This window comes from Phytophthora cinnamomi (assembly GCF_018691715.1).
Source record: "Phytophthora cinnamomi strain GKB4 chromosome Unknown Contig103, whole genome shotgun sequence".
NCBI lineage: Eukaryota > Oomycota > Peronosporomycetes > Peronosporales > Peronosporaceae > Phytophthora > Phytophthora cinnamomi.
In genome coordinates this window covers 120,012-132,456 of record NW_027151036.1, presented here as the reverse complement: position 1 = coordinate 132,456, position 12,445 = coordinate 120,012, and the positions used below count along the sequence as shown (strand labels likewise).

Sequence of the window (12,445 nt, the reverse complement as noted above, 5' to 3'; positions counted from 1 at the left end):
TTTGTCGACCGAATGGGTAGCAAATTCTCGCAGTTTATGCGTGGGAACACTTCGTCCTCTTCGGACGACGAAAGCACAACTCGACCAAGTCGTGGCGCTCTGAATCACTCTGAATCGTACAATGAGTCTGTCGCCCCAAGGAGGCTCGTCGTCATCTCAATGGATGTTGCGAGCTGCGCGCTGGAACAGATGGTCAAGACTTGCCAACGGATGGAGCTATCCGATGCCTCCATGGCACAGATTTTGTCTCATTTGTCCATGATTGACCAGATCGCCCGAGAGGACATGAGCGCGCCGGTGAAGCTTAAGGAGGAAGTCGGCGGCTCAGTCACACAGTATTCAAACGAGTCGAGTGAATACGAGAAAGAGTTCGAGAGACTCCGAATCCTCTTGACAACATTCAAGTGAAGGTTGCTCCAGGTGTACGCAACTCTTTCAAGGCTTTCACATCTGCGCAAGACCTCAACGACACCATGGCAGCTTTCGGCAATTTGCTGGCAGATTGTGGTCTTAACGGAGTTAAAGGGGAGGAGCCTTGGTACGTGTACTACCACATCCGAGCTGCTGTCTACAACAAATTGGGTTTCCGTCAGAAACAACTTTTCAAGCTTCTGGATGCGCGGTTTAGCATGGACGTCTACAAAAGGAGACCTGCTGCCGGCAAGCGCGTCTGCATTGTCGGAGCTGGCCCCGTTGGTCTGCGAGCTGCAGTGGAGCTCGCGATTCTGGGTAGCCATGTTACTCTGCTGGAGAAGCGGAAGCGATTCAGCCGTGAAAACATGCTGCACTTGTGGCCGTGGGTGGTTCAGGACCTGGCGTCGCTGGGAGCGAAGGTGTTGCTCCGACACTTTGTAGGGTCGACGCGTACTTCCACGTCAGTACGCGCCAGCTGCAGGTAATTCTGCTAAAGGTTGCGCTGCTGGTTGGTGTTCAGATCCACACGTCGACGGATTTCGAGGAGATTCTGCCTCCTCAACCGGAAGAAGGTGGCAATCAATTCTATACCATCAAGTCTTCGCCTCAGATCCCGATGAAGGAGTGCACGGCAATTCTAGGCGCCACTGGGGTGAACGATCAATTGGCGGAGCCTGCTGGAATCAACCGCTTCGTGTTCTGTAAAACCGAATCTTTGGGCATTGTCTGCTACTTCCCAAATCTGGAGACGCCCGACGAGATGAAGGTGAAAGAGTTTTCGTGGACGGCACAGCTGAAGCACCAGATGCTCAACAAACTGCGCGACGTTGGAATCGATCTGGAGAATATCGTGTACTTCAGAGGCGAGATGCACTACATGGTGATGACGCCTAAACGACACAACTTACTGATTCGCGGGGTGGTGAAGAGGAACTATACTGACCCGAAGGACCTGGTGCGTAAGGAGAACATCAACCAAATCGCCCTCCACGGGTTCGTTAACTCCATCATCAGGTTTGCTGGCGTCCCGAGGAAGGCGGATTTTGAACGAGTCAGCATTTTCGACTTCAGCTCGCTCACTCGAGCTGAAAAGGCTGCCAGCATCTTGACATCACAAGGTAAAAAGTTGTACGTCGGTCTCATCGGTGACTCGCTTATGGAGCCTGTCTGGCACGAAGGGGTGGGAACTTGTCGTGGATTCCTCGGAGCGCTGGATGCTGTGTGGATGCTGTCACAGATTGGCAAGAAGGACGACAAGCAGCTACTGACCGATCGCCAGTTGGCCTTCGAAGTGATGCAGCGCCTGTCGGGCCACCACCGTGACGAAATGCAGAAGAACGTGCGCAAGTACACGGTGGATCCCGCGTCGCGCTACATGGTTGACTTCCGTCAAGTCGTTTAGCTATTAGTCTAGGATAGTAGAGGTGTAGAGTTACTGCTATGGATAGGCTAGGTACCTCTAAAACACGAAATTATGAGCTACAACATGAGCTACAATCGAGAAGCTTCACAAAATCGCATGAAATTATTTACTACCACTACTATGGAAATCAAACCCAAATTTGTGCATCTAGATCCCTCGAGGAAAGTCGATCGTGTAGCGGGACCTTGGATCGACTGTGTACTTGCGCACATTCTTCTGCATCTCGTCGCGGTGGTGACCTGATAGTCGCTGCATCACTTTGTACGCCGTTTCTCGCTCAGCGAGTAGTTGCTTGTCTGCTTTCAGACCAATCTGCGCCACCATCCACACTCCATCCAGCGCTCCCAGGAATCCACGACAGGTACCCACGCCTTCGTGCCAGACAGGCTCCAAAAGGGGAGTCGCCAATGAGACCGACGTACAGCTTTTTTCCGACGTCAATATACTCGCAGCTTTCCTCGGCTCGGGTCAGGAGCTGAAATCGAACAGACTCACGCGCGTAAAGTCCGTCTTCCGGGGAATGCCTGCGAACTTCACGATGGCATTGGCGTGCATGCAATGCGTTGTGGTTGATGTTGCCGTCCCTCACCAGATCTGCCGAGTTCGGGTGATTCTTCTTCACCACCCCGCGAGTCAGCAAGTTGTGTCTCTTTGGAGTCATCACAAGGTAGTGCATCTCGCCACGGAAGTACACGATGTTCTCAAATCGAGGCCGACGTCCCGCATCTTATACAGCATTTGGTGTTTTAGTTTGTGCTGTCCACGAGAACTCCCTCACCTTGGTCTCCTCTGTTGTTTCCAGGTTTGGGAAGTAGCAGACAATACCCAAAGACTCTTTCTGGTTGAATACAAAGCGGTTGATGCCTGCGAAGTCAGCCACCTGGTCGTTCACGCCCGTAGCGCCAAGCACCGCTGTGAACCCTCAACGGAAATTTGAGGCTGAGATTTGATCGAGTAGAACGGGTTCTCCCGCTCTGCTCGGATCCAGGAGGAACTATTGCCTCGAAACCCGTTGACGTGTGCACTTGCGCCAACTAACAGCGCTACCTTGAGCAGAACCACTTGCAATTGACGAGTACTGACGTGGAAGTACGTCCTCGACCTGCAAAGTGTCGGAACAAGACTTTCGCTCCCAATGACGCCAAGTCTTGCACGACCCACGGCCACAAGTGCAACATGTTTTCGCGATTGAATTTGGTGCGCTTCTCGAGAACCGACACGTGACTGCCAAGCAGTGCCAGCTCCACTGCAGCACGCAGACCAACTGGGCCAGCTCAACGATGCAGACGCGTTTGTTGGCAGCAGGTCTCCGCTTGTACATCGGTATTAAACCGCGCATCCAGCAGCTTGAAGAGCTGTTTCTGCCGAAGCCCAACTTGCTATACACCGCAGCTCGGATGTGGTAGTACACGTACCAAGGTTCCTCCACTTGGACGCCGCTTAGCCCACAGTCCCCGATAAGGTGGTCAAACGCAGCCATAGTGTCCATTAAATCTTCCGCCGAGGTGAAGGCTTTGAAGGACTCGCGTACGGTTGGCGCCACCCTCGCGTGAAGCTTGCCCAACGGATACGTTGGCACCCGGAAGTCGTAGTCGCTCGAATCATTCGACCTCTGCGTGCTCGACAGTCGCCGAGCTTCAATTTTCTGCTGGGAGATCAACTCTTCACGTACGATTCGGTCGATCGAAGCCACATGCGTCGAAATACGCGCCACTGCTGCCTCCGACAGCTCTGTTCGCTGACACGCCGCAGTAATTTGCCCCAACATCGCCATCATAGCAGTTTGGGCCGAAGATTTTCCGGAGTGAGGGCTGCTGGGCGTACGGGCGGTGAGAGCCCGGTTGCGGGTAGGCGCCCTGCAGGATTGCGCCATCTTGTAGCCCATTCTCGAAAGTCGTGGCGCTTCCAGTAGACGAAGCCGGTGTCGGTTCCAACGATGGATCGACCTTTGGCGTCGAGCCCTCGGACGACACGCTGCCGTTGTAGTCACTCCCCGACCGCACTAACGAATCCAGTAGCTTGACTGTGCCGTAGCAGTCGATGCCGTACTCTTCGTGCGAGTCCACGGATTTCTTCCGCGTCGAGGCTTTCTCTTCCTCTTCGATCAGAAGCTTCCTCACCTTCAGCCACGCTTGTTCCTTATCCGTCCGAGGCTTCACCACCGCCGGTATCCCATTACCGTTGATGGAAGAGCGGTAGTTGCCGGTTTGAGGGTCGTCACTGTCGTCTTCTCCCGAGGTGCAGTCATCCTCGTCTCCTTCGCGTCTGTAGATATCGTCGAGATACTTTTCACCCACGTCGATCGCCAAGGAGTCCAGCAGCTTCCGGCGGTGCCGTGGAGACTGGTCATCGATGTCGTCCTCACTGAGCGGATCCAGTGAGTCAACGCCGTTCGGCTCGATGAGCCCTTCACCAATGTACGTGACTGGGTGGTGGTTCTCGCCCACTCTGCGACGGTCCGGGACGGGAGGGGGTCTGCGGTCCAGCTTGTACATCTTGCGCTCGCTCGGGCAAATGCACGAATGACGCCGCAGAAATCGCTACGTTAAATGGTATCCCCAGTTGAAGACGGTCGGACTGTGGGCAAACGGGGGGCTTCGAGCTGCCTAAGCAGAAGTGCATTACGTGCAAATCGTGCGACGCCTAAGGTGAAGTTTTATTGCTACCTGTTTCACCAAAACTGGCCTCAATTCCATGCCCGCGCCCACAAATGCGGAGTGAGTGTGGCGCTTTGACCCGGCCAAGCCACAGGTCGAGTCGCCAATACCTTGAACGCAGCGTCTGTATACATGTAGTCGCTACGAGCGACTGCACTCCGTAGACATGTGGCTGTGGAATTATAGATTGTTTACGTGTTTGACCGATCAATTATCGAAATCTCAACAATCTTAAATACATGTACAAAATATTGTAATCTATAACCTCGCTCATTTTTCCTCTGGCGAGGTGTATTTCTATTCGTTCGGTCTTGTAATCGTCCTAATGCATCTACTTGATCCATCACAGAGCTGCTTAGCTTCAAAAACGTTGATCTCTTGAATGTTTTGGTCATGTCAGTTTGTACCCCAACAATTAATCCAAAATTTCTTTCGTCTCGCATTCTGAAGCAGCTAGAACATCAAGAAAAGCTAGCTGCTAGCTAACGCCGATTATCTGGACTCACGGCTGCTCTGCTAGATTTCAACTGAAGCCGTGCGCAGGGGTCAAAAGGTAGAATGGGGGACACTGGGATTGTAATTGCCGATTGAGATCTACGCACAATCAATTATTGTGATTGACAATCTTGGCAATATTACAATAGCAATCCTATATTCCACAGCTCTACGGCATGCCCAAGCCGGTGGTAACAAGCGATGGTCAGATCTTCCAGCGCAGAAGTAAAGTGGCGCGAAGCTAACGCTTGATCCAAGGCCGCGTAACGTCCCCCGCGGGGTGAAAGGCCCGGAAAGTAAGGCTGCTGGTCAGCAGATCTTCGCCCGAACAAGGTTGTCAAGCCGCCTCGACGCAACCACATGGACACGGGGTTGTTAAACTTTAGCCCGAGCGCACCGAAATGGTATTACATGTTGTTGTAGCTGCTGAGACTTCGTGTCGTCGTTGGTTGTCGTTCGGTCGCGCATCCTCAAACACGCCAGCCCGCCTGTCAGAGAGGTGGCGCGGCGTCTTTACCATTCAAGGTCTGCCTTCGCCGCCTAAGATTTTGAGGACACCGAAGTTGAAGCGAAGCGGAGACTGCGTGGATGTCTGCGGCGCCGACGAATCCGCACGAATTCATTTCGCGTGGCAAAGTATCCAGAGCAGCTCCCGGCAAAGCGCGCGACAGCAGTGGGATGTCCGTGCGGAGCGTGGTGGAGCGCAGCGTCAATTGAGCACTGAGTAATAATCCACAACTTGACTCTGGATTTTTTAAATTAAATCCAAAAATCTCAATACCAAATATCTCCCGTAGTAATTTTCAGTGAAACGTAAAAAAAATATTATCTAACTTTAGTACCTGTGTTATGTAATAACCTTACAATTCTAAATACTATCAGCGACAGGTAAGGATTACCGGTGACATTTAATATTATCGTGCTCTGCAGCCTGACCATGAAGGTGGCGCGGCGCAGGGAAACCGGGAGGTTGAGGCTTTCTCGCAATATGGACATGCAGGCCCCGTACTTCGAGATCTCGGTACTACAAAGTTCGATCGGTTCTGAGATGGCCCCGATAGACAAGGTTGCGTCTTCGAAGCAGATCAGAAAGGGAAAAAAAACATTCCTGATCCAGGTTTTCTTCGACGGCATCGTGTGCACGATCAAGTTGACTCAACTTCCGCAGATGCAGCGAGGATGCGTGTACCCCAAGCGAAATAAGCCAGCAGCAGCTTTCTTCGTTCTTTTCTCGCTTTGCTTGATTTTATTCGTCGAAGCAAGTGCTCGAACCTCCGTCGCATGGAACCCTCATCCAGAATGTACGATGCACGCGTGGACCTGGACTATCCCGAAAAGAGGATCTCTTACCGATTGGCCACGCCTCATACTCGTCGACCGAGATATTGCCCCAAGACCTACGCAGAGCGGATGCAGCCGAAGAATGTCACGGAGAAGGTCGCTCAATTGGCCTCAAAGGGTAACCTCCAGGCTCTGCTGCTGACAAACCGCTACATGCCAGAGCTGCCCGAAGAACTCCGACGATGTACCGAATTGATATGCCTGTACAACACAACGACTGTTTTCTTTGTTGAGTGAGCAACAGTACTAACTAACTCTCTTTCTGGGCATTCTACTCTACCAGGAGCCTAGAGTACACACACAGGCGCTACCAGCTTGGATCAAAGAGTTCAAGAAGCTGGAATTCTGTACGCTTTCACTTACGCTACCTTACTACCGAAAACTAAACTACCGAACGATCTCTTCTTTTGCGACAACAGACACCTCGAGAGCAAGATGAGTCTCCCGATGGTCGCTCTCCCCGACAGCATGTTCGACGACATATCCTCCTCACCTTCATCCACCTCGCGTCGTTCATCCCGGTGACCCAACTTCCCTCCTTCCACGGCCTCGCCCATCTTCGATCAGCCACCCTAGCCATCTCCCTCGCTCTGAAGGAGCTGCCTGCATTCGACCGCCTCGAGCACCTCGAACGGCTCGTCATCTCGTGCGTCCCGACGCTCCACAGCCTCCCGAACGTCACCACCGTCGAGAATCTCAAATCCCTCGTCGTGCTCGACTGATGCGAGTGCTGCTGCAACGGGTTCCTGGGCGACTGCGACCTCCAGAGCCCTCTCTGTCCGCCTCATCTAGTGTGGGGGTCGCCAGCTGCAACCTGTCTACCTCCCAACCGGACCAGCCCCGTCACATCCGCCGCCACCATTGCGGCAGTGAATACCTAAATTCAGCTCGACGATATGCGATACCGTCCTCCGACCCAAAGGCCTCGACGGACCCCCCACCGAAGCGCGTGTGGATGTATGCAATGGCACGTTGTGGAAGCAGTGCAATGCTCCGGGCACCCCGGAAGCCATGTGCTACAATGAGCGGCTGATGGTGATCTCGTGCACCATGAACCCGCTGATGCGGCGACTACAAATCCAACGCCCCGTGCTCTCGTGACATCGAGTCGTGGCTCGGACGCAGGTAGTCGGTCGGTCGTGGAATCCATGAGGGGACGCTAATGAACGGCGCAGGACACGCCGAGGCGGAATCCAGCGCGCGACTTGCAAAGGGTCTCGACGTGGCTCTTGGATCTGCTCGTGGACGCGCGTGAGCCGTCCGTCACCACGCTTGGGATCTTCATGACCAAAGATCTGGACGCCCCCGGGAGGCCAATTCGTTCACCATAGTTCGACTTGACCGGAAGGTGGCGGAAGCGGATTGAATCGATATGAGGGCCGAGCGTGGCGAGGAAGCGGCCATGCTGCTGTCGGCGTACCAGCAGGCGGCGCAGCGCGATGCGGATCGCATGAGACAGCGTCGTCGCGCTATTCGCACCTTGTTCGGGGTGGTCGGTGCGGTGGCGCTGCTGGTCGGCTGCATTGCGGCGGTGGACGTGTTTGCACTGAACGGGGGCAACGGGGAGAGCTCCGTCACGCTAGAGGTGACGACCGGCTACGGCGACGCCGACGGGGACATGGACGACGAGGCTATCGCCATGGAGTCGCAGTTCGGCTGGAACTCGATCGGCTACGGCTGGTGCTCGCTCAAGTCGTCGACGTGGTGCATGTTCAGCAAGGACAAGGAGCAGTGCAAGCAGGGCATCAGCTGCTACAAGAACCGGGAGCAGGCGAGCGACGAGGGCAGCGGCAGTGGCAGCGGAGGTTTCAACGCCACCGTGGGGGACTCGGACTCTGATGTCGGCGAGGACGAGGTGACCTCGTCGGCGGCCGCTCCAGCCACCCCGGCGGACAACCCGACCCAGCCACTGGACCTAGGCGGAGATGACGGCAGCGACGAGGAGGAGGGCGCGCCAGAGGACGATGAAGAGACCCCGGCGGATGATGAAGAGGCCTCGACGGGTGACGAGTCTGCTGAGGATGAAGGAGCCCCGGCGGATGACGAGGGAACTGCGGGCGATGAGCCGGTCGCGGAGGATAACGATGGCAATGAAAACATGGGGGGCGAGACCTAAGTGGTGACGAGGATGGAGAGCGTTTACCTGGAATGGAACTTGAAAAGGCTGAATTGTTGAGAGAGAAAGAAGAGGAGGCGGCAGGTCATGAACAGCTACGTGTAGTTGTGCTGCAGAAATGAAATGTGCGTTTTTTTTTCATTTTCAGTTCGTTATGAAAATACACATTTTCCTATCTATTAAGTAGTGTTGTGAAGACGACCTACTTGCAACCGAGCCACGCTTCCACTTCGGGGTCGCACTTGTCGCCAACACCTTCTGCTATCTGTCGACGGCGCATTTCAATGGGGAAGTGATTCGTCGTGCACGCGATCGCCATGAATCGAGCGTTGTAGCACATCGACTCGACGTTGTCTGCTGTGGGGCACTGCTTCCACATTGTGCCGTTGCATGGTGCCATGAGGTCTGGTGTCGGAGGTCCTTCCAACACTCCAGGCTGGAGAACAGGCCCGCACGTAGTGGAATGGAATTTGTTAACAGCAGCGAGTGTCGCCGGCGAAGCCTTTTTATCTGTACATGGGACGGCTGGACTCCCCCAGAGCGGATGAACGCCACAGTTGGGATTGGTGAGGTCGCATTTGCCTAGAAACCCGTTGCAGCACCAAGCACCACGGTCGGATACTGCGAGCGACTTGAGATCCTTGATGGGGGAGAAGTCGGGGATGCTGTCGATTGCAGGTAAGCACGACAGCACAATTCTCTCGAGGTTGTGAAGGTGGTCGAACGGAGGGATCTCTTCGAGGAAGAGTAGCACAGCCAGTGTGAGCGACTTGAGGTTCGTGAGACCATCGAACGACGGTAGCTTCACCATGGGGATGAATTGCGCGAAGTGGATGAAGGTGAGCATGGACATGTCGTCGAACATATCGTCGGGCAGAACCACCATCGGATGTGAAGTCTTGCTCTCCACGTGCCTAGTCAAAACAAAAGGTTGTCAGTGACCAACCTCTTTATTAAATATTTCAATCTAATTACTTACACGTATTCGAGTTTGGTGAATTCTTTGATCCATGCAGGAAAAGTCTGAGTGTGTGTATACTCCAGCGACCTAGAAAAGCAGCAGAACTAGTCAGAGCACTTAAATCATATGCAGCATTGCTATAATGACTGTAGATCGCACAAGTGTTGTAAATTCTTGCAGCGGCGAAGTTCATCTGGTAGTACAGCCAGATAACGGTTGGTCAACTGAACCGTTTGGAGTTCGCCCATGGCGGCAAGTTGCGCCACTTTATCCGTCACGTTGATCGGATTTTCCCATTCGGCGTAAGTCTTTGGCGCGGTATCCCGATCGATCATCATTAGACACGGACATTGGGTCAGCGATTCATTGTCCAGAATCGTCCATCGGCGTGCCTTTACGACACACTCTGGATGTGGTTTGCAAGCGAGCGCGGAAGTTCTCATACTCTCCTCCACAAATATAATCAGCAATGCAGCGTAAATCACGAGGAAGGCAGCTCCAAGCCGGTGGCTCTTTGGATACACACTGGTAGACCGTTTCTTTGGGTCGTGGATGAGGTCCACCACTTTCCACAAACGCAAGCAAAGTGTTATGTTGACACCGATGCGAGTGAAGAAATTGAGCGCCGTCATAATACGCAGCGACTTTAGACTTTCATAAATGACAGCGGTCTGTTCCGCGTCTGCGATCACGCTTGCACCTTGCTCAAACCAACCAGCAGGAAATACCTCAAGATTGATCGCGAATTTAGCTCGGTCGAAGGTGAAGTTGGACAAACAGTAGAATACGACAAGCATGGGGCATCCGACGATGATTAGAAAGTCGAACCTACACAAACAATAAAGCGGTTAAAGCCTCAATGGAGGTGACCAAACCAGGATAGTCGGACTTACAGCGTATCAATCAGAATTTCTGCAAGTGGTGCTCGCTCATGTGGTACAAACATCATCGCTGCGCAAGCAAGTGCATTGATCACGACAATCATCGTAAAAATGACAATAAGTGGTGTGGGGGACCCCGAGTCGAGCATTTGATAGAGGAGAAGCGTCTCCAGCGCCAAATCGACGAATTTCACCAGCATATTCTAAACAACACACACAAGGTGAGCTCTTTCCCCCGGTTGGATGAACGCAGTGAGACGTACGGTCAGTTTTCGGGTCGGACTATCATCATGCGTAAGTGAAACAGCCAACCTCGCAGCCGAAGATGTTACTCTGCTTCTTCTCCTCGAATCTGCCGCCTCACTCAGAGCCTTCTCAACCATTTCTTTCAAAGACCGGTTGGTGATTTGGTGAACCAAGTAGGTTTGCTTCGAGCGCCGAATACACGGAAGCATCTTGATGAGAATTCCAAAGTACCCCAGCGCAACAACCGAAAGACCAAATGTGGCCACCCCCACCATCGCCTTCGAAGGGTCTACCATCAGCCAAAACGTGCCGTAGTCGAGGTTTTCCGTGTTCATGACGCTATTCACCGTGTTGTTGGGTGCGACGTTGAGCAGGATGAGCCAAAGTGTCCAGCTCAGACAGGTGCAAGCTGCCAGAACCGTTAAGAAGAGGTAGAAAATGCTTTGCCGGGTTTGAAGTTGGTTCGCACGCCGAGGTTTCACCGAGTTGTTGGGTGAATTTTCAACTTTTTGGCTCTTTTTTGTGGCCTTGGTGTCTGTTGGGAAGATCTTCTTCTGCGAAGCTGCTGAAGGGTTTGAAAGCGACTTGCGATGCAATGGCCCGTTGAAGATTTCGCGTCCATCGTCTTCATCGGTAGGTAGATGGCTGAAAGGAGTGGTCTCCATCATGCCACATACACACACCAGTATGCTCTTGGCCCGGACGATGCTTCAATGTCGTGCTAGACGGTTGATTGGAGGAACTAATTGACCCCCAAATAATCCTTGGACAACGTCTTAGAACGGATAATTTAAGCGGCCAGCATTCTGGTTACTTGTATCTATAGATAGTAGTGTGAGCCATACCAAAAATAGGAAACAAAAGTGAAACTAAGGTGTGTCTCAATAAGTCGTCACTTAATGTATGGTAGCACTAGCAGAGGAACTATGAGTAGCTGAAGCGCTCAGGCAAGGTGCCGTCGTTGTTGACAAACACTACTAGAAAGTAAATTGAGATCTGATTGAGTTATACCCGTGCTTCGCTAGCTAGTTTTCACTTACTCTCTACGGCACTCTTCTTGCTCTTCATATGTAGCAAGAATTTGTGTGACTAGCTTGTGATCGCACTTAATCGGAGTGGTGTGCGACTTTTGAAGCTATTTGCCGACATCGCGACGAAGAAGGATGCTGAAGGGGGAATTTGCAATTTGGTCAGGTGTTTGACTGGGAATTTGCAATTCGGTCAGGCGTTTGCTAATCAGTCAGGACTTGCGAAACTTAGAATTATGGCACTCCTAAAATTAGAATAGCTAACCTGCAGCAATACAACCGACACCTCCACTCGCTTCCAGGCAAGAAGTCCTAGCGGTGGAGGACGCAAACGATGATGTGGGACTTGCCGTTGGCATGGAATTCCCCAGCATCAAGGAGCTGAAGGCTAGCGTTGCGCGATACTGCGTTGTTCACGGTTTTGATCACAACAAGCCCTCAAATCGACGCGACTTCATAAAAGTGGTCTTCTCATCACATGCCGAGTGTTCCTTACAGCTGCGCGGATCTCGATCGTCGAACACAGCGGTCGTGCGCATAACCTATCTGGACAAGACTCATTCTGCCACCCATGTTGCGTACACGGATCTACATCAGCGCTACAATCCCAAGTAAGCCAGGCATTCTTGGTTGAAGTTGCTCGAGATTGCGTGGAGTGTAACCGAGTCGGGAAGAGTCTGAAGGTGGTTGCCAACTGGGCGCGCAGTGCTTATGGGCTAACGATTTCTTACCATGCGGCTTGGCGTGTGTTGGAACAGTTACAGGAGGGATCGGTTCTCAGCCTACAGCACAGCTATCCTTTAAAGTTACTTGGATATGTTCGTAGTAAATAACCCCGGAACGGTTGTAGATTTCGAGTGAACCCACAATAACAAGTTCAAAC

At 52.7% G+C, this 12,445-nt stretch overlaps 4 protein-coding genes across 4 annotated transcripts; 2 read left to right on the top strand and 2 right to left on the bottom strand.

The window, feature by feature from the left end:
• Positions 1–473: 473 nt before the first annotated feature.
• On the top strand, positions 474–1,816 carry IUM83_19897 (methionine sulfoxide oxidase mical1 protein; the record flags this gene model as incomplete). Its single annotated transcript, XM_067944966.1, has 2 exons — positions 474–878; positions 935–1,816. The coding sequence occupies 2 exons, from the start codon at positions 474–476 to the stop codon at positions 1,814–1,816; spliced, it is 1,287 nt and encodes a 428-aa protein (XP_067782894.1).
• A 1,685-nt stretch (positions 1,817–3,501) lies between these two features.
• On the bottom strand, positions 3,502–4,332 carry IUM83_19896 (methionine sulfoxide oxidase MICAL3 protein; the record flags this gene model as incomplete). The annotated part of the gene is made up of 1 exon (XM_067944965.1): positions 3,502–4,332. The coding sequence occupies one exon, from the start codon at positions 4,330–4,332 to the stop codon at positions 3,502–3,504; it is 831 nt and encodes a 276-aa protein (XP_067782895.1).
• A 3,370-nt stretch (positions 4,333–7,702) lies between these two features.
• Positions 7,703–8,446, top strand: IUM83_19895 (Glyceraldehyde-3-phosphate dehydrogenase; the record flags this gene model as incomplete). Its single annotated transcript, XM_067944964.1, has 1 exon — positions 7,703–8,446. The coding sequence occupies one exon, from the start codon at positions 7,703–7,705 to the stop codon at positions 8,444–8,446; it is 744 nt and encodes a 247-aa protein (XP_067782896.1).
• Positions 8,447–8,648: 202 nt separating this feature from the next.
• On the bottom strand, positions 8,649–11,202 carry IUM83_19894 (uncharacterized protein; the record flags this gene model as incomplete). The annotated part of the gene is made up of 5 exons (XM_067944963.1): positions 8,649–9,360; positions 9,426–9,494; positions 9,567–10,235; positions 10,301–10,491; positions 10,552–11,202. 5 exons carry the CDS (start codon positions 11,200–11,202, stop codon positions 8,649–8,651), a joined length of 2,292 nt encoding a protein of 763 aa, XP_067782890.1.
• Between the last annotated feature and the right edge of the window lie 1,243 nt (positions 11,203–12,445).